Here is a 21,814-nt window from a genome sequence, read left to right on the forward strand (position 1 = left end):
TTTGGCTTGAAATACCTGAATACAGTAAAGTATATCGTATCGTATGTCATCATATGGTGATATGACACGTTCTGTAAGATGTCAGTATGGTATGTAGCCTATTACATGTACAAATTTGGACGTATTCGTAGTTTGCAGAAATGTTAACTGCTAACATTTTGTCCTGGTGGCACCCTAGTTGGCTGTCATCAGAGAATTTATCAAAGATTCATGTGATATAAATAAAAACATGTTGTTGCAGAGTTCAGTTCAACAGACAGAGAGCAGAGTCTCCAGTACCCAGCTGTCTGTCTATGAGGAGTGACCAGTCCAAAGATCTTCCTTTATTCTTCAGAAATGAACCTGGACCCTCACACACACAGTAAGAGAACCACTACTAATATATATGACTCATTTTCAGCTGCTTCTGCCAACGTTTATTTTGTGTTTATCTATTAAAATTTCTACTAAAATATAATTGCTAAGTAAAATTTGTGACACAAAAAGAAATGAGTCACAATCTTCCTCTGAGTATCTGACAGCTGTCAGTCACGTAAAAGCTGTAATCTAAACTAAGAGAACTGATACAAACTTTTAAACCTCCTAATTATCAACAGCAGCAGCAGTTTGTGTATTTAGAGCTTCCTAAATGACTTTGTCTTCAGATCACTTATCAAAGATTCATGTGATATTAATAAAAACATGTTGTTTGCAGAGTTCAGTTCTACGGACAGAGAGCAGAGTCTCCAGTACCCAGCTGTCTGTCTATAAGGAGTGACCGGTCCAAAGATCTTCCTTTATTCTTCAGTAATGGACCTGGACCCTCACACACACAGTAAGAGACCTGCTACTAACTTATTCATGTGACTCATGTTCACTTACTTTTGTTGATTTTGTGTTTATGTATTAAAATGCACTTCAACCTTCCTCAACCCAATGGCCAGAATAAATGTTGGCCTGTATCTTTCTGCAGAACCACGGGCAGGTTAAAACTTTGTTGATGTTGCAACTTTAAATTGCTTTAGGTCCAATCTTCAAGTGTTCACTTCTCACAGCGCTGTGCTTATGCTCTGGTTAAGTTTAGGCACCAAAATAACCTGGTGAGGATTAATAAACATCATGTTTTGGCTTGAAATACCTGAATACAGTAAAGTATATCGTATCGTATGTCATCATATGGTGATATGACACGTTCTGTAAGATGTCAGTATGGTATGTAGCCTATTACATGTACAAATTTGGACGTATTCGTAGTTTGCAGAAATGTTAACTGCTAACATTTTGTCCTGGTGGCACCCTAGTTGGCTGTCATCAGAGAATTTATCAAAGATTCATGTGATATAAATAAAAACATGTTGTTGCAGAGTTCAGTTCAACAGACAGAGAGCAGAGTCTCCAGTACCCAGCTGTCTGTCTATGAGGAGTGACCAGTCCAAAGATCTTCCTTTATTCTTCAGAAATGAACCTGGACCCTCACACACACAGTAAGAGAACCACTACTAATATATATGACTCATTTTCAGCTGCTTCTGCCAACGTTTATTTTGTGTTTATCTATTAAAATTTCTACTAAAATATAATTGCTAAGTAAAATTTGTGACACAAAAAGAAATGAGTCACAATCTTCCTCTGAGTATCTGACAGCTGTCAGTCACGTAAAAGCTGTAATCTAAACTAAGAGAACTGATACAAACTTTTAAATCTCCTAATTATCAACAGCAGCAGCAGTTTGTGTATTTAGAGCTTCCTAAATGACTTTGTCTTCAGATCACTTATCAAAGATTCATGTGATATTAATAAAAACATGTTGTTTGCAGAGTTCAGTTCTACGGACAGAGAGCAGAGTCTCCAGTACCCAGCTGTCTGTCTATAAGGAGTGACCGGTCCAAAGATCTTCCTTTATTCTTCAGTAATGGACCTGGACCCTCACACACACAGTAAGAGACCTGCTACTAACTTATTCATGTGACTCATGTTCACTTACTTTTGTTGATTTTGTGTTTATGTATTAAAATGCACTTCAACCTTCCTCAACCCAATGGCCAGAATAAATGTTGGCCTGTATCTTTCTGCAGAACCACGGGCAGGTTAAAACTTTGTTGATGTTGCAACTTTAAATTGCTTTAGGTCCAATCTTCAAGTGTTCACTTCTCACAGCGCTGTGCTTATGCTCTGGTTAAGTTTAGGCACCAAAATAACCTGGTGAGGATTAGTAAACATCATGTTTTGGCTTGAAATACCTGAATACAGTAAAGTATATCGTATCGTATGTCATCATATGGTGATATGACACGTTCTGTAAGATGTCAGTATGGTATGTAGCCTATTACATGTACAAATTTGGACGTATTCGTAGTTTGCAGAAATGTTAACTGCTAACATTTTGTCCTGGTGGCACCCTAGTTGGCTGTCATCAGAGAATTTATCAAAGATTCATGTGATATAAATAAAAACATGTTGTTGCAGAGTTCAGTTCAACAGACAGAGAGCAGAGTCTCCAGTACCCAGCTGTCTGTCTATGAGGAGTGACCAGTCCAAAGATCTTCCTTTATTCTTCAGAAATGAACCTGGACCCTCACACACACAGTAAGAGAACCACTACTAATATATATGACTCATTTTCAGCTGCTTCTGCCAACGTTTATTTTGTGTTTATCTATTAAAATTTCTACTAAAATATAATTGCTAAGTAAAATTTGTGACACAAAAAGAAATGAGTCACAATCTTCCTCTGAGTATCTGACAGCTGTCAGTCACGTAAAAGCTGTAATCTAAACTAAGAGAACTGATACAAACTTTTAAACCTCCTAATTATCAACAGCAGCAGCAGTTTGTGTATTTAGAGCTTCCTAAATGACTTTGTCTTCAGATCACTTATCAAAGATTCATGTGATATTAATAAAAACATGTTGTTTGCAGAGTTCAGTTCTACGGACAGAGAGCAGAGTCTCCAGTACCCAGCTGTCTGTCTATAAGGAGTGACCGGTCCAAAGATCTTCCTTTATTCTTCAGTAATGGACCTGGACCCTCACACACACAGTAAGAGACCTGCTACTAACTTATTCATGTGACTCATGTTCACTTACTTTTGTTGATTTTGTGTTTATGTATTAAAATGCTCTTCAAGCTTCCTCAACCCAATGGCCAGAGTAAATGTTGGCCTGTATCTTTCTGCAGAACGACGGGCAGGTTAAAACTTTGTTGATGTTGCAACTTTAAATTGCTTTAGGTCCAATCTTCAAGTGTTCACTTCTCACAGCGCTGTGCTTATGCTCTGGTTAAGTTTAGGCACCAAAATAACCTGGTGAGGATTAGTAAACATCATGTTTTGGCTTGAAATACCTGAATACAGTAAAGTATATTGTATCGTATGTCATCATATGGTGATATGACACGTTCTGTAAGATGTCAGTATGGTATGTAGCCTATTACATGTACAAATTTGGACGTATTCGTAGTTTGCAGAAATGTTATTGGATTTAATTTTATTTCTGCAGCAAACAAAATGAGAATTTACACTTTAAGAAAGTATTCTTAGTTGTGCCCTTGTATGAACACTCAACAAATCATATAAGTTATTAAGAAATGTCTTGACAGGAAGAGGAGTCATGTTTCTGTGGAGGAGCAGCTCTGCAGCTGTGCTTTGTGTCAGGACGTCCTGAAGGATCCAGTCTCTACCAGCTGTGGACACTGGTTCTGCAGGCAGTGCATCACTTCATACTGGGACCAGTCTGCTTCATCAGGGGACTCCTCCTGTCCCCAGTGTGGAAAACGATCCAGAACAAGACCAGCCGGTCAGACCAGCAGTGTACAATGTAAGACTCTACATCTCTACCAATTAAACATGCCACCTGCTACATGTCATTATATTTATTTAAAGACTTACAGTCAGTGCATTCAACCACGTGGACACAAACCCCAAAATCACAAGAACCAAGCAGGTACATCAGCTTCATCAAATAAACTGAATGCCTTCTAGTAAGTGTTCAGGCTGAAGAAGTGCACAGTTCCTGCTCTCCTGATCTCAGTCTGGAGCTCGTTCCACCATCGTGGAGCCAGGACAGCTAACGGTCATGATTTTGTTGAGCTGTAGCTGGACCCTCTCGTAGTGAGGGAGTAGCGAGCTGACTGGCAGTAGAAAAGCATAGTGGACAGGCTGGTTTGACCATGACTTGAATGTAGGATGAGTCTGAGGCATTTGCAGCAGGATAGGCCAGTACCAGTGACTTGAATCAGATCCCAGCAGCCACTGGTCTCCAGTAGAAGGTGCTGAAGTCTGGGAGGACTTGGGTATGCTAACTTACAGTACACGTGCGTTACGAACACCAGAGAGGCTCTTTTCAAAAGAGGTCTAAAATAACCAAAACAGTCAAGTAGTTGCAGTAAAAACATTATAAATGTGATCATAAATCAACACCAGCAACAAATAACAGAGGGTCGATGGGCCCACCAAAATCAACAAAGGGGAAGAGGAGCCAGAACAACCCACAACGGGCCGTAGGATCTTGGTTCTGCCCTCGAAGCCAAACCAACATTAGAACTAAGCCTAACAAAAACAAATCCCCCCAAAAACTGGACTACTGCACCAATAAAACGAGACGATTGTAATGTGTAAAAACAACCACAGGAGCAGCAGACAAGCTGACAGAAACCTCAAAAAGTCCTGGAGCCATTAGTGCCAATGCCTCCATCTCAGTGGCTGAGTACCATTTCTAAAGGCTATCAAGTTTGTTTGAAAAATAAGAAATGGGATGCTCTACCGTTACAGCCCTCCTGTAGAAGGCCAGTGCACATACAGCAGCACCTTTACTGCTTTATATATTCTTATTTTGGTCCTTTTAAACGAAAGTGAAAATAATGTGCAGATCGTCGTTGTGTTTGGTTTGTCTCACACTTTTCTCCCTTTTTTTAGTGGTTGTTGGTCTGCAGGAGGTGTTAGATGAACATAAGATCAGTCTGAGGAGGAGATGTGAACGTGTGACTGAAGGAACTGAAACAGGAAGTGATGAAACAGGAAGTGGAACCCTCCTCAACAGGATCTACACTGAGCTCTACATCACAGAGGGACAGAGTGAAGAGGTTAATACCCAACATGAGGTGAGACAGCTAGAGACAGCTTCCAAGATGGAGACCCTCCATGACACTCCAATCAAGTGCAGCGACATCTTTAAAGCCTCACCTGACCAACAGAGACGCATCAGAGTCGTTCTGACCAACGGCGTCGCTGGAGTTGGAAAAACCTTGTCAGTGCAGAAGTTCACTCTGGACTGGGCAGAGGGCTCCAAAAACCAAGATGTCAGTCTGCTGGTTCTGCTTTCGTTCAGGGAGCTGAACCTGATCAGAGATGAGCAGTACAGTCTTCTCAGGCTGCTCCATGTTTTCCATCCAACATTACAGAAGGTGACAGCAGAGAAGCTCGCTGTCTGTAAACTTCTGTTCATCTTTGACGGCCTGGATGAAAGCAGACTTTCACTGGATTTCAAGAACGATGAGGTCGTGTCTGATGTCACACATAAGTCATCAGTCAGCGTGCTGCTGACAAACCTCATCGAGGGGAAGCTGCTTCCCTCGGCTCTCGTCTGGATAACTTCCCGACCTGCAGCAGCCAATCGGATCCCTCCTTCATGTGTTGACAGGGTAACAGAAGTACGAGGCTTCACTGACGTCCAGAAGGAGGAGTACTTCAGGAGGAGGTTCAGTGATGAAGATCTGTCCAGCAGAATCATCTCACACATCAAGACCTCCAGGAGCCTCCACATCATGTGTCTGGTCCCAGTCTTCTGCTGGATCACTGCTACAGTTCTGGAGCACATGTTGACTACAGACCAGAGAGGAGAGCTGCCCAAGACCCTGACTGACATGTACTCACACTTCCTGCTGGTTCAGACAAAGAGGAAGAAGCAGAAGTATGATGAGGGACACGAGACAAGTCCACAGGAGCTGACGGAGGCTGACAGGGAAGTTCTTCTGAAGCTGGGGAGGCTGGCGTTTGAACATCTGGAGACAGGAAACATCATGTTCTACCAAGAAGACCTGGAGCGGTGTGGTCTTAATGTCACAGAGGCCTCGGTGTACTCAGGAGTTTGTACAGAGATCTTCAGAAGAGAGAGTGTGATCTTCCAGAAAACAGTCTACTGCTTTGTTCATCTGAGCGTTCAGGAGTTTCTGGCTGCAGTCTACATGTTCCACTGTTACACCAACAGGAACACAGAGGTCCTGAAGGCTTTTCTGGAACAAACACAAGTTAAATCATCACTGAGTGTCTTCCTGAACAGAGTAATGATGAAATCCCTAGAAAGTAAAAATGGCCACCTGGACCTGTTTGTTCGCTTCCTTCATGGCCTCTCTCTGGAGTCCAACCAGAGACTCTTAGGAGGTCTGCTGGGTCAGACAGACAACAGTCCAGAAATCATCCAGAGAGCCATCAACAACCTGAAGGAGAGAAGGAAGACAAATATCTCTCCTGACAGGAGCATCAACATCTTCCACTGTCTGATGGAGATGAACGACCACTCATTTTATCAGGAGGTCCAAGAGTTCCTGGAGTCAGAGAACAGATCAGAGGAGGAAATCCCTGTGATCCACTGCTCAGCTCTGGCCTACATGCTGCTGATGTCAGAGGAGGTTCTGGATGAGTTGGACCTGAAGAAGTACAAAACATCAGAGGAGGGACGACTGAGACTGATTCCAGCTGTGAGGAACTGCAGGAAGGCTCTGTGAGTCCAGATAAGATTATCATTGTGTGTTTATTACATTATAAAACAATGTTGAGCTGACGTCATCAGTATTAAAGATCCACACGTTACACACATGCACAGTCTAAAAGTTCAGCTCTATAAAAGTCAAACAAGTAAAACTTGCTTTTTGAAATATTAGTACTGTTTGTGTTTTGCACTATAAATATCTAAAAGAAAAAAGTATCTTCTATCATCTTCTAACTCTCTTCAAGTGATGGAAGATTGAAACATGTTGTTAGTCATTTTATCACAACAGTCTTATTGTTACAGTGGATAGACTTTCTGCACTTTGTTTCTATAATGTGTCTGTTTATTGTTCTTATTATATACAGACACACAGACATGTAATATCTGTGATCTGTTGGATCTGTGAGGGTTGAGGTTTTTAGTCGGACCCAAAATGCAGAGACTTGAGATAGAGATGAATTCAAAGGTGATTTATTGAGGTAAACAAGTTGGTGCTGGAAGCGAGGAGGACAGGCAGGCAGGATGGAGCGATGGAGAGAGTCCAGGCAGATGGGTGAAGCTGCGAGCTGAGCTGAGAGACGCTGAGGATCTGTACACGTGGAGAGGGAAAAACATAGGAATGAGATGGCGTCTAGCCATAGAAAAAACACTAGAGCACAAAACACGTAGTCAACAAAACTTAAGGTTATTTACATAACCCCGGTTCTCTGAGTAATATGAGTGAGATGTCTCACTATGGGATGCACGCCTCGCTGCAGCCCTCAGAAGCATTAATCTCATTACGCCAATCCTGATTGGCTGGTGAAACGTGTCCGTCCGCCTCAGGTAGTCCCCTCTACCTTAAATAGCGCATGCGGACGGCACCACGTCATTCAAGATAAGCACCTCTTCTCACTCGCCCAAGCAAGAAGGGATGTCTGGTGAGACATCTCACTCATATTACTCAGAGAACCGGGGTTATGTAAATAACCTTAAGTTCTCTTTCATAATATTTCGTTCGATGTCTCACTATGGGATGTGGTAGCTCCCGTATTGCCAGACAAGCTTACCTAACGTCCACCAACCCACAGGGAAAAGTACTCTGTTCCAATCAGGACAGCAAAACCGCGCGTGCCACGCACAGCGCGGAGACGTCCAGCTTATAGAAGCGGACAAAAGTGAGAGGCGAGGACCAACTCGCTGCAGCACAGATGTCCTGAACAGAAACTCCCCTGAATAAGGCCCAGGATGCGGCCAAACCCCGAGTCGAGTGCGCTCGCAGGCCCACAGGTGGCTGCAAACCCTGACTCGTATACGCCAAAGCAATTGCCTCCACCACCCAGTGGGATAGGCGCTGCTTTGTGATAGGTTTTCCCTTATGAGGATTAGCCCAGGAGACGAACAGCTGATCGCTCCTCCTGAAACCCTTTGTCCTATCCATGTAAGTGCGCACCGCACGGACTGGACACAACGCATGTGACCGCTGCTCTCCTGGTGAAGCAGCAAAGGCCACAAGGTCAATAGGAGAAATTGAGCCGACCACCTTAGGCACAAAAGCCGGGTTGGGCTTCAAAATCATCCTTACATCCCCCGGGAAGAGCTGAGCGCATGACGAATGCACCGAAAGCGCATGGATGTCACTAACCCGTTTAGCCGAAGCCAGAGCCAGTAACAACACTGTCTTGAGAGACACGTGTTTCAAGTCTGCTCCCTCCAGTGGCTCAAAGGGAGGTCCTTTAAGACCCTCCAGAACCACAGCCAGATCCCATGGTGGTACCAGTGGTCTGGACACGGGGAGAAGCCTGCGCGCTCCCTTCATAAAACGGCAAACCAGCGGGTGCTGGCTCGCTGTTTGCTTCCCAAACCCCACGTGACAGGCGGCGATAGCTGCCAAGTACACCTTAACCGTGGAGAAGGCTTTTCGTTTGTCAATCAGGTCCTGCAAGAATGATAATATCACTCCTACTGGACACTGAAAGGGAATGTGGCCATTTCTGTGACACCACCCCTCAAACACTCTCCACTTACAGTCATACAGGGACCTAGTGGAGGAGGCTCGAGCACTTTGTATGGTGGAAATCACGCGCTGTGAGAGTCCCACAGCTGACAGACTGAGCCACTCAGGGGCCAAGCCCACAGCGCCATGCGTTCTGGGTGCGGGTGGAAGACCGTCCCCCCCCCCTGCGATAGCAGGTCCCTGCGCAGCGGGAGCTGCCAGGGCTGAGCGCACAGCAACCGATATATCTCCGCCAGCCAATGCATCGCAGGCCAATGCGGAGCCATCAAAATCAGTGCGTGGCCGTGCTCCCTCACTCTGGACAGAGTGGGGGGTATCAAGGCCAGGGGGGGGGAACGCGTAAAGAAGCTCGTGCGGCCAGGCGTGCGCTAGTGCGTCGACGCCGAGGGGAGCATCCATGCTGCGCAGAGAGTAAAACAGCGCGCACTGCGCGTTTCCTCTCGACGCGAACAGATCCACCGTGGCCCGACCGTAACGGCCCCATATCTGTTCCACAATTTCCGGGTGTAGAGTCCACTCCCCGTATACTGGCGCGCCCCTGGACAACAGGTCCGCGCCTGTGTTCAGGGCTCCTGGGACATGCGTCGCTCTCAGGGAGAGGAGACGACCGCAGCTCCACAGGATCAGTTTGCGTGCCAGCATGTACAACCGACGGGAGCGTAACCCCCCCTGACGGTTGATGTACGCCACTGTCGTCGTATTGTCCGTCCTCACCAGGACATGATGACCCGTGAGAGACGGAAGGAAATGTTTCAGGGAGAGGAACACCGCTGACAGTTCCAGAAAATTTATGTGAGACCGCTAGAGGTCCACACTCCAGTGGCCCCTCACAGACCGGCCCTCGTGAATTCCGCCCCAGCCCGTCAGGCTGGCGTCCGTAGTGACCACCCTCCTGGACAAGACGGAGCCCATGGGCACCCCTTGTGTCAGAAAGGACGGGACGCGCCAGTGGCGCAGCGCCCTGGCGCACCCTGGTGTGACCAGTATCCTCCGTGCGCCATGACGCACGGGATCTAGCCCACATGAGGCCACCCAAAGCTGGAATTCCCTCATGTGGAGGCGACCAAGATGGACTACGAGAATGGCAGACGCCATCAGCCCGAGTAATCGAAGACACAATCTGAATTGAACAGATTTGCCTGGATGAAAGAGCGCGAGACATGCCCTGAAATTTTTCGCCTGCTCCGCCGAGAGGCGCGCTGTGAAAGTCATCGAGTCCAGAGATAATCCCAGAAAGATTATGCCCTGCGCTGGGGATAGCATGCTCTTTTCCGCGTTTATCACGAAACCCAGATCGATTAGGTGACGTGTGAGAATACGCGTGTGCGCCCTGGCCTCCTGCTCCGACTGTGCCAACAGCAGCCAATCGTCCAGATATGTGGCCAAGCGGATGCCCTGCCGTCTCAGCGGGGCTATTGCCGCTTCTGTGCACCGCACAAACACCCTCGGGTAGGCCTGTCACGATAATCAATAAATCAATTAATCATACGATAAATTAAAATGAGCTCGATAATTTTGCCGGCCTCGATAATTTCCATTTGCATGCTTGTTTGTTTTCCTCGTGTCTCTCACTAGAACCCTCTTGTCCCATTCACGCAGCCGTTTGCATGTGGGGATACTGCGCCAATTCTCCGCATCCGCCTTTGTGTGAACGTTTCAGATGCGGTGAGGGGTGAAATTTCACTGCGCCTCCGGAGGTAGTATCAGAGGCGAACCGAGCCGGCGGCGCGGAGCGAGGGCGTGTTGATCTGATGGTGTTGGTGTCTGACAACTCTACAAATCCTTCACTCAACAAAATAAAAATAAATGTCCCACAAAGCAACGTTACAGGACCAAACAACAGGAACGTAGTAACTGGTCGTGTCTTTGGCAACTTATGTGAGGAAAAAAATACCGCAGTTATTCGTGAAGAAGTGTCTGTCAGCCTGTCGGTCTGACCGACTCTTCGTCACATTTCTGCCCGAAAAACAGCGTCTGTCCCCGGCAAAAAACTTTAACTCACCAAGTGTCTGTCAGCCTGTCGGTCTGACCGACTCTTCGTCACATTTCTGCCCGAAAAACAGCGTCTGTCCCCGGCAAAAAACTTTAACTCACCAAGTGTTAGTCGCGCGACGGTCAGCTACTGTTGTCATGGTGACGGTCAGCCCTCCCGACAAGACTCAGTGAACTTAGTGAACCCCGCGAGTGAAATAGTCAGACAGCGTCCAGTTTACTGATGGCGATTATGTAATTATGTAAATTATAGAAAAACGTAACTTTGTCACTTTCCAGGATGTATGGTGTGTCAGGATCTCAATTAAACACATTATAACAGCATCCATATGATTATAAACAGACACACTACTGGTACATGTTTAGATTAACAGGAGGACACCGGGGAAACACCTTGAAAAAAAACACATACGTCATCATCATCACGTGTACCGTCACGCCTCCGCATCACTACAGACAATGGTGCTAACATTGTTGCTGCAGTAAGGAACCGTGGCTGGCCATGGCTCAATTGCTTTGGCCACAGCCTCCATCTTTATTTATTTTGGATATTTAAAATGTCTTTTTCACATTCCAATGTTAAATATTCTTTAGAAATAAAGGTTTATTGATCTTTGAAAGGGTGTACTTGCGTTATTATGCCATTATCATTATATTAGTTGAAAAATGGTCTCAAAGTGACAATATTATCGTTTATCGCAATAATTTCTAGGTCAATTTATCGTCCAGCAAAATTTGTTATCGTGACAGGCCTACCCTCGGGCTTAAAGACAGACCGAAAGGGAGCACGCGGTACTCGTAACAGCTCCCTTGGAAAGCGAATCTCAGATACTTTCTGTGGGGAGGATAAATCGGGATATGGAAATACGCGTCTTTCAGATCGACAGAAGTGAACCAATCGTTCTGTCTCACAAGGCGCAGCAGGGATGCGTGCGTAAGCATCCTGAACTTGCATTTCCTGAGATATTTGTTCAGAGCACGTAAATCCAGGATAGGGCGAATACCGCTCCCCCCCCGTTTGGGGACCAGAAAATACCTGGAGTAAAAACCGCTCTGACACTGTGCGGGAGGGACGACACAAATTGCTCCTTTGTTTAACAGTGAGAGGATTTCCTCCTGTAAAACGCGAGCTGACTCTCCCTGAGCCTGGGAGTGTATTATACCGGCGAATCGCGGAGGAACAGCTGAGAACTGCAGCCTGTATCCCCTCGCGATCGTCCTCAACACCCAGGGTGGAGCTGCGAGCGCGGCCCATCTCTCGCATCTGAGGGAGAGAGTGGACACGCACCGCAGCCCCTCCACCATGAGAGGCTCCAGCCGCGGTGCGGTGGGGCTCTCCCTTGGTGGGGTAGTGACATGGCTCCCGGGCGGTGCTGTGCATTTCCGCCCGGGAGGACAGCGCAGCAGCGGGGACCCCACAGCCCCCCCCACGGGAAAAGCCGCAGCTTTCCGCCGAGGGGGGACAGCGGATGTCGCCACCGCGCTGCTTATTCTGATAGCTTTGGCTTTTTTTATTAGCTGCGCCCTCGGCACTCGGCCTGGATGCGACAGCGGAACACAATTTATTTTCTTTATGAAAACTTGTGTGTGTGTGCGTGCTTGTGGACATGAGTGAGGGGCAACTGCTGAACCCTCTGCCGTCAAATGTCCGTCTCTCCCGGCTTGCTCTGGCAAGGTCCGTGGCAGCTGGGAGACGGGGGCGTGGGGGGCCCCTGAGCGCACGCTCGAAAGCCGAACAGGTGGAGCTGGAGAACGGGGAACTTCCAGCTGCATCACCGGTGAAGAGAGGAGCCTTCAGGCCGCTCTCTTCTTCCTCCTGGCCTGGTTAGTGGCAGCTTGCGCGGGCTGTGCCGGCGGAGCTGCAGCCGGGGCCGAGGGTTTCTTGGACCAGCCGGCCCGGCTGGGCAGGGGAGGTGGGGCGGGCCGGGGTTTCGTCAGTTTAGGTATTTTAAACTGCGAAACTTGGGCAGCAGCCTGCGCGAAGGTTTTCCGCTGTGCAGGCGGAGAGGGAGCTTGGGGCTTTCGAGGGAGGCAGAGCTGGAGAGCTTCGTCTTCCTTCTTTTTGGCTTCACACCGCCGTTGCATCGAAGCCAACGCGGAACCAAAAATCCCCTCCGGGACAATGGGCATGTCCAGGACGTCGTCCTTCTCTCTGTCTGACAGGTTGGCGAGGTTGAGCCACCGCGCTCGTTCCTGCAGAACCATTGCCCCCATCGACCTTCCCGTGGCCTGGACCGCACAGCGTTGGATACGGAGGCACAGGTCGGTGATGACCGGTATCTCCTCCCACGTAGCTGGGTCCTGAGTTTGCACAAAATCCTCGCATAACTCAGCCTGATAAGCCGTGAGCAGGGAGAGGACATTGAGCGCTCTGGCTGAAAGCGCCGCCGCCTTGTATGCCTTTTCAGTCAGAGTTGACTGAAAACGGTCAGACTTGGATGGCAGGCTGGGGCTCCGGGAGGACACCGCTGACAGCCGTGGGTGAAGGTGCGCTGCAACGAGTGGCTCCATCGGAGGCATGCGGAGCAGACCCAGGCTCTCCATCGCTTCACAGTCGAGGGACGAGGCTCCGGGGATCGGGCTCCTGCTGCTGTAAGGGCGGTCTCTCCATGAGCGCGCCACCTCATCCAGCAGCTCTGGGAAGACAGGGAGACGTTGCTTCGTCGCACTCTTAGCCAAGGGCAATTTCTTCCCCTCGTAGCGGGATCTGGTGGTCTCAGCTACGACAGCGGGCCAGGGGATATCCAGTCGGGCAGCAGCGCGTTTGCACACGTCGAGCAGGTCCGAGCTGGGGAGGGGAGAAGCTGGTGTGCTACTCTCATCTCCATCCCGAGAGGCGACGGAGGCCGCGGGCTGCGCAGCCCGGGCCGGAGTGATGAAGATGTCGTCCTCTTCTTCATCCTCTGAGATGAGGAGTTCCGAGGCGCCATCGTCATCGTCCCCATAGTCCAGTTCCAGGACGTCTTCCTCCTGCGGGGGATCCGCGGCTAGGTCGAGCTGGGAGCCCCAGCTGGCGCTAGCCTCCGGTATCGCCACCGCAGCGACCTCCATCTCCTCTCCGCCTTCGACGGCGGGGCCGCCGGGAGGGAGACAGGGGTCATGTCCAGACAAGCTAGCTTGGCGGGCTAGCCGTCTGCGGAGACTCTTGACGGTGAACACCGCACAGTGTTGACACGAGCCGGGGACGTCGATAGCTAGCCGGGCGTGTTGCAGCCCCAGGCAGCTCGAGCAGACCTGGTGTGGATCCGTACTCGATATCTTATTCCCGCAACGACAGAGTCGGGCCCCAGAGTCTCCGTGCCCTCTAGTGTGAGGGGATTTAGCCTCCATTCCTCGCGAGCTGGTGTGCAGGCGGGGAGTCGAGGCAGTTAGCTGGTGTGCTAACGTGAGAAGCCGAAAATTAGCTGGTGTGCTAATACTCGGTGCTCGAACTGCCGTGGTGGGGCGTCGAGGACAGTGCTGGCCAAGCTGTGGAGAGCAAGGAAAGCACTGGTTCGATCTGGTGTGATCGATGAAGCACAGAAAAAGATATCCAAAAGCTAGTAGCGCCCGGCGACGGAAGCTAAATAAGGTCCGCCTGTGGACAGTTTAGCTAGCTAGCCTTGGACGTGAGATATGCTCCGAGTGAGAAGAGGTGTTTGAATGACGTGGTGCCGTCCGCATGCGCTATTTAAGGTAGAGGGGACTACCTGAGGCGGACGGACACGTTTCACCAGCCAATCAGGATTGGCGTAATGAGATTAATGCTTCTGAGGGCTGCAGCGAGGCGTGCATCCCATAGTGAGACATCGAACGAAATATTATGAAAGAGAACACTAGATGACACTGAGATAATGTACTGAGGTTTAGCAAGAGCACAGGTATAATCAGCGAACGTGACGGAACAATCTGCCACAGGAGTGGTGAAGAGACCAGGGTATTGTAGCCGGAAGGATGAAGGACTGATCTGTCCATTCTCACAGTGTTTAACATATCTATTATTATTGCTTGGTTTGAGAGGATGTCAATCGAGGACATGTTCCCTCTTGAAAAGCAAAAAAATCTCCCTCTCCATTCTCATTTATAAAAAGGAGCAACTTTACATTGTTTACTTCCTTATAATCAATTTCTTTTCTCACGTGTTTCTATATTATAAATGAGTTTGATTCATCAACACTGAGGACGCTCTCTCTGTCTCTCTCTCTGGTAGTATTTGAATGGACTGGTCTGTAAGCTGGTATACTCCAGAGCTATCACACATTCAGCTCCTGGGACAACATCAGGGTTCATCCTGCCAGTGAAGGAGAACTCAGCAGGTTCAGTTCAGTGGAGAGATTTTATCATCACCAAACTACAAGTAGAAATGATGTCGTTAAACAGCTGAACTCCACTTGAGTAAAACTATTCACTATGAAATTATAATAAAACAATCTTTGATGAAAAGCAGAGTGATATTAAAAGATGCATAGACTACATACAAGCACATGACTGAGGTCAATACATACAAGTGCTTTTAACAGTTTAACAGACACAAATCACATCACCTTGTTTGGGAGACACTTTGGTCTAAAGCTGCCATTGAGGGATCATTAGTTTGCTCAAGGACACTTTGACATGTGGACAGGAGGAGCTCAAGTTTCAAACCACAAACCTTGTGATCAATGACTGACCAGCTCAGGCTGAACAACTGACCAGCTGAGCTACAGCCAAATGTGTTGATGTCTGTTTTTTAGATAAAGAGTCAGATTGTATTTGACCTTCAGTTTTATTTTCTCTGTCATCACAGACTTTCTGGTTGTGGACTCTCAGAGACTGACTGTGAAGTCTTGGCCTCAGCTTTGAAGTCCAACCCCTCCCATCTGAGAGAGCTGGACCTGAGTAGAAACAGGCTGAATGATTCAAAAGTGAAGCTGCTGTGTGAAGGACTGAAGAGTCCAAACTGTAGACTGGAGATCTTGAGGTCAGTTAATGTATTTTGCTCTTGTTCAGTGTTTATCTCCCTAATTTAAATCCACAACAGAACTTTTAAATATCCTTTACTTTAATTGTTTTCTGTGTTTGTCTGAACACAACTCACAACAGCTCTTTTTTTAGTCTGTCAGCAGAATTCAGTCTGGACTCTAATTGGATTCATGTTGTTATGGATACTGTAGTGTTGGGACAGGTGTTAAAGAGGGTGCAGAGTTCAGCAGCATGTTGATAACATGTGTTGACATGAATGTGGTGACATTTAGATGATGTCTGTAGAAGGCTGACATTACAACATGATGATCCACAATAACACAATAACAAAGTCACTCAATCATTTTAGGATACAGCTAATTGATGAGGACACAGTAATGTTGAACTGCACATTAAACAACTGAACATTGATGGAATATAAACATATCTTTATTACATCATTTATTCTTTATTCAGATTGTGGAACTGCAGTTTGTCAGAGATCAGCTGTGCTTCTCTGGCCTCAGCTCTGCAGTCCAACCCCTCCCATCTGAGAGAGCTGAACCTGAGTGAAAACAACAACCTGCAGGATTCAGGAGTGAAGCTGCTGTGTGATTTTCTGCAGAGTCCACACTGTAGACTGGAGACTCTGAGGTCAGACAACATTTTTTACTTCTGTGCTCAGATTAAGATGATGTGAAAGTTGTGGTGACACTAAACTGCAGACATAAGGCTGATATTATACTGATCCTCACTGAGTATCTTAATGTTGAGCTGCACATTTAAAACCTTCATATAACAAGAAAAATCTACACTAGATGTCATGTTTTTTTAAATCAATGATAATGATAGATTTATGAAGCTACATGATGCTTATACTGACTGAATAGTTTAAACTGAAGATGATTTGATCTTCTGACTCCACTTTTCCTAAAAAAATTAAAATAAATAAAAAACACAGTAGATGTGAGACTTCCGGTTGTGGCGGCCAGACTGGCGGTAGCATAATCTGAGAGCTCCCAGAAGAGTCCGGTTCTTTCCCCATTTTAGAGTATTTCACACACCAATTTTATGATAAATGATATGAGGAAGTATAAAGTAAGGAAGGCTGAGACCACAGAAAATCAGGACAGAACGACAAACGAAGAAATGGCGACAGGAGACGCTGATGAAGCTGTCAGCACAAGTGAAGCTAGCAGCATGTGGACATGTGCGCTCTGGGCGCTAGCATCAGCGCTATCCACGCTGAAATAAAGACAGGACACAAGGACATGAAGAAGGAACTAGACTGTTTCTGCCAGACAATTAAACGAGACATGAAGGAAGAGTTTGGGAACTTTAAAGAAGAAGTTAACCAGAAGCTGAGTGAGATCGGGGCAGAGCTGAAAAACACGGAGGCCACAATGGATGAAGTGGAGAACCGAGTGGCCGAGGTGGAAGAGTGGAAGACTAATGCTGAAGACGAGCTTCTACAAACTCTGCAGGAACAAGAGCGGTTCTGAGTGTTGGCCTGGGCCGCCCCTGAAAACTCATTGGCCCCAGATCTGATAGGTAGTTGGTCAAGTTTGTCAACACAAGAAACAAGAGGAATGCTGTCAATCAATGATGACAGCTGATCAGCTGATTTAGGGCCAGTTTTACATTTTTAACTAACACAGTAATGGTCGTACTGAGGCTGTGAGAGCTGATTTCTGCTCAGCAGACGTTTGGCCATGCAGGTCTGATAGGTGAGCCATGAGAGATGAGCACGGCACGCTGCATCTGCTGCTGCTGCTGCTGGTCCGGTCGTTAATGAAATGGGAGGACGGTCACGTTGACAATGTCAACTGCTGGATAAAAACGCTGAACTCTGTCGAATGAGAGGTATGGTAATTTAATGTTTAGTTATGTCGTAGTTCCCTCTGAATGTGTAGGAAAACTTTATCTATCTCTATCTCTATCGAAGTAGTTCGTCTTTTAGCTGCTAGCTAGCTAAGCTAGCTAGTGCAGTGTAGTTCGTCTTTTAGCTGCTAGCTAAAAGACGAACTAGCTGCTAATCTAGCCTAGCTTAGCAGCCTGCAAACCAAGTTAAGCATTTAATGTTAGCGTTTTTTTTTTTTTATTGTTATTTGGATACCGCCGTGAAATATGATACGCTGTTTTCTGGACTGAAGACTGAGGGTGTTTTTGCAGATGTGTGTGTTCAATAGAGCTAATGTTATATTTTTGACCAACCAGTGTGTGAAATATAGTGTGACAGTCTAGATTTAAGTAGCTATAACACAAGAACAAGCTGTGATTTATTTATTTGCTCTGTGATTTAAGGGCTGTTTAAAGACTTTTCTCTGGGAGATAAAGGACTTTTTGTTTGTATCAGTTAGCTCATCTTCACAGTTCACATGTTTTAGACGTTAAATAGGCAGACGCAGAGCAAACTGCATTCAAATGCCACAAATGCTTGAGATGCAAAATGTGTTAATTGTGTTATTAACAGTGATCGAAGATGTCGGTAGTTATGTAAAAATAAACCTTTGTAGATCCAAAAAATAAACATAATAAGGCACATTGTTGACACCTCCTTTATTTTGACATGTTAATGGAGTCGAAGCTGTTATTAAAGGGCCTCCAGAGCCCCACGAACATCCTGTATTTTACACACTGATTCTAACCCGATTTGACAAAGATCCTGCTTGACGTTTGTTGTTATAGCTATTACTTCAAAGTGAATTGACTGATTGATTGATTGAGTGATTGATTGATTGAGTGATTGAATTACATTTCTTTGCTTTACTAATTTAGGCGCCATCTTGTGGTTAAATAAAAACACACCTGGCAAAGAGCAAACCAAAAAAATCTAATTCCAGTATCTCCAACAAATGATATCTAAGCTAAATAATAACATAAACTAAGCATGTAAAGAACAACAGATATTTCTGTTTTTTCCTTACAAGCTTAGTTTATCTTTTGCTTACAGATAAACTTTTTAATAAGGCCGATCTTTAAGTATTAAGCTTTGATTTGAAGTTTTTGGTTTGTTCTGTTGCCTGGATTGCTGTGTTTTTATGTAACCACAAGATGGCGCTTCAATTAGTAAAGCAAACGCAGGTAACAGTACAGGTGACACAGATGATGAGCTGATGACTAATTAATGTTATTCTACAGGATGAGTTAAGAGCAGTTGAATTGTGCTACCCTAATCTAACTTGTGAAGAGATGAGGACTTTAATCCACTCCAAGGAACTGGCTCTTAGAAAATCTGTACCCTATCCTGAACATAATTACTGATTAAAAATAGACACGTTCAAATAACCAGAGACTCCTGAGGACTGTGATAGGTGGAAATGGAATAAAAGAAATGACTTTTTTTAAAAAGATTTTTTTACTAGCATAGACACCTTTATTTACGGGACAGTTACAAGACAGGAAATCATGGGAGAGAGAGGGGATGTGACACGCAGCAAAGGACGTCCAGCCGGGATTCGAACCGCGGTCGGCTGCGTACGTGGTATTAAACTTCGCTATGCCATGGCCACCCCACACTAGCTTTGTGTCCCATCTTGGCCACCCCAGTAAAAATGTCCTGGATACGCCACTGACAAGAGCACGTCCTGTCCAAACTGATAGACTTAGAAGCAGCTCCCGCAGAAATAACCTCCATCTTTGGGATCCCCGAGGGGGAGGAGGGGGACAATGCATGTGAGTTTGTGGAGAAGTTGATCAAGTCCGAGTTATCGCTCCCTGACATCGACTTTAAAATACAACGCTGTCACAGATCACTCGGACCAAAGCCGCCCCGAGATCCATGATGCTGTGCTTCCTCGCCTACAGAACCAAGGAACTCGTGCTGAACACCGCATGGAGAAAGAAAGAGGAACACCTCAACGGAAACAGAGTTTATTTCGACCACGATTACCCGGTAGAAATTATGAAGAAAAGAAAGGAATATGCGCCGCTGAGGAAGGTGCTAAAGGAAAAGGGACTCAGGTTCCAGACACCGGCGCCGCCAAACTCCGAGTCTTTTCTGAAGAAGGACTCACAACATACAACAACGCAAAAGAGGCGTGTGACATGTGGAGGAAGGGGATTTTAACACCTGATGAACAAACCACCGAGGGCTCAACACCTGTCGGCACACACCGGGCTAGCGCAGATGAGACACCTCGCGGGAGACTGGAGTCAGTGGGTCTGTTAATTCATTGATGAATTAAGTGACCGATTAGTTAATTAAGCATGTTTTTCTTACTACAAGAACTCAAAGACCAAGAAATTAAACATATGTAACGTAACGACCCCCGATTATTAGAGCAGATAAAAGTGACCAGACAAAACTTGAACAGAATATATGACGGTCAAGAGGAGATGAAAATTAGATCCACCAAACAAAGGTATTATGACAATGGGCCAAGAGCTAAAAGACTATTAGCTTGGAGGATAAGAAGGCAACAGGATGAAAGGTCCATTCATAAAATCAAAGATCCACAATCTGCCAAAATGTGTAACAAGCTAAAAGAAATACAACACTGCTTTGAAAATGACACACAACCGGATAGTGTAGATTCTGCAAGCATTACACATTTTTTGAACTCATTGGACCTGCCATCCATTGGAACCAAACAGAATAAAGTAATGACAGGTGAGATAACCAAACAAGAATTAGATAATGCCATATCGAGACTCAAAACAAATAAAATGCCAGGCGCGGATGGATACCTAGCTGAATGGTACAAAACATTCAGAGAGATACTAACACCAGTATTATTGAAATGCTTCAATTTTACGCTTAAAGGTGGAGAAACACCAACATTCTGGAGACAAGCAATAATTTCCATAATCCCAAAGATGGGTAACGATAAATCTGAGTGTAGTTGGTACAGACCCACATCAATACAACATTTAGACTACAGACTATACGCCTCAATAATTGCAAAAAGACTTGACAACATACTTCCTGACATAATAGATGACGACCAAACAGGGTTCCTCAAGAACAGACAGACACAAGATAATGTAAGACGGGCTTTACACTTAATGATCATATGAGCAAAACTAAAGATAAATCTATTGTTCTCAGCCTCGACGCCGAACAGACATTTGACTCTGTTGGCTGGCAATATTTATATTTAACACTGCAAAGATTTGGCTTTAACAGCTCAGTAATTCTGTTTTTAAAGAACTTATATCACTCCCCTACAGCCAGAATAAAAATAACTTTTGTTTCCCAAAAAATTCATCCTGACATGTTTGCATCTTTGGAAACTTTGTGATCTTGAATTGAATCTAAAATCAGTTTTTGTGAGTTTTTATTTGTTTGGCTTCACAACATGAGTTTGTATAGATGGAGCTGCTGGTGGAGCTGCAGAGTTTAAGAGGTGAAGTCACGACGTCTTTATTGAAGTAGCAGCACGTTGTCATTAATATTAATGAGAGCTCTTTGTCACCTTTTGTATTTTAGAGGTTTTAACCTGCGTCCTGTTGGGTTCAGATGTTTGGAGTTTCCATTTTCTCATTTTCTTTTTGAACAGATTATTAATCACTGAATGATTTCAAGCAGGAACATTGTCTTCTAAACTTAAATCATTTATTCTTTATTCAGATTGAGTGACTGCAGTTTGTCAGAGATCAGCTGTGCTTCTCTGGCCTCAGCTCTGAAGTCCAACCCCTCCCATCTGAGAGAGCTGAACCTGAGTGAAAACAACAACCTGCAGGATTCAGGAGTGAAGCTGCTGTGTGATTTTCTGCAGAGTCCACACTGTAGACTGGAGACTCTGAGGTCAGACAACATTTTTTACTTCTGTGCTCAGATTAAGATGATGTGAAAGTTGTGGTGACACTAAACTGCAGACATAAGGCTGATATTATACTGATCCTCACTGAGTATCTTAATGTTGAGCTGCACATTTAAAACCTTCATATAACAAGAAAAGTCTACACTGGATGTCATGTTTTTTTAAATCAATGATAATGATAGATTTATGAAGCTATATGATGCTTATACTGACTGAATAGTTTAAACTGAAGATGATTTGATCTTCTGACTCCACTTTTCCTAAAAAAATTAAAATAAATAAAAAACACAGTAGATGTCTTTTGTTTACTCTTCCCCAGAATTCATCCTGACATATTTGCATCTTTGGAAACTTTGTGATGTTGAGTTGAATGTTAAGTTTTTATTATACTGATCCACACTGACTATCTCAATGATAAAGTCTATTTTCTTTTACAGTGGTTTAATCCATTGACTGTG

The 21,814-nt window shown here is 45.6% G+C and overlaps 1 protein-coding gene across 1 annotated transcript in view; it reads left to right on the forward strand.

Moving 5' to 3' along the window:
• Nucleotides 1-21,814, forward strand: part of LOC141017701 (uncharacterized) — a 49,852-nt gene that overhangs the window by 24,862 nt on the left and 3,176 nt on the right. Inside the window, exons 14-24 of the mRNA XM_073492434.1 lie at nt 242-361; nt 695-814; nt 1,344-1,463; nt 1,797-1,916; nt 2,446-2,565; nt 2,899-3,018; nt 3,577-3,794; nt 4,892-6,695; nt 15,437-15,610; nt 16,069-16,245; nt 21,164-21,340. Of these exons, the coding sequence (XP_073348535.1) occupies nt 242-361; nt 695-814; nt 1,344-1,463; nt 1,797-1,916; nt 2,446-2,565; nt 2,899-3,018; nt 3,577-3,794; nt 4,892-6,695; nt 15,437-15,610; nt 16,069-16,245; nt 21,164-21,340 (3,270 nt within the window). The remainder of the gene's footprint in view (nt 1-241; nt 362-694; nt 815-1,343; nt 1,464-1,796; nt 1,917-2,445; nt 2,566-2,898; nt 3,019-3,576; nt 3,795-4,891; nt 6,696-15,436; nt 15,611-16,068; nt 16,246-21,163; nt 21,341-21,814) is intronic.

Source organism: Pagrus major, chromosome 22 (genome assembly GCF_040436345.1).
Source record: "Pagrus major chromosome 22, Pma_NU_1.0".
Lineage (NCBI taxonomy): Eukaryota > Metazoa > Chordata > Actinopteri > Spariformes > Sparidae > Pagrus > Pagrus major.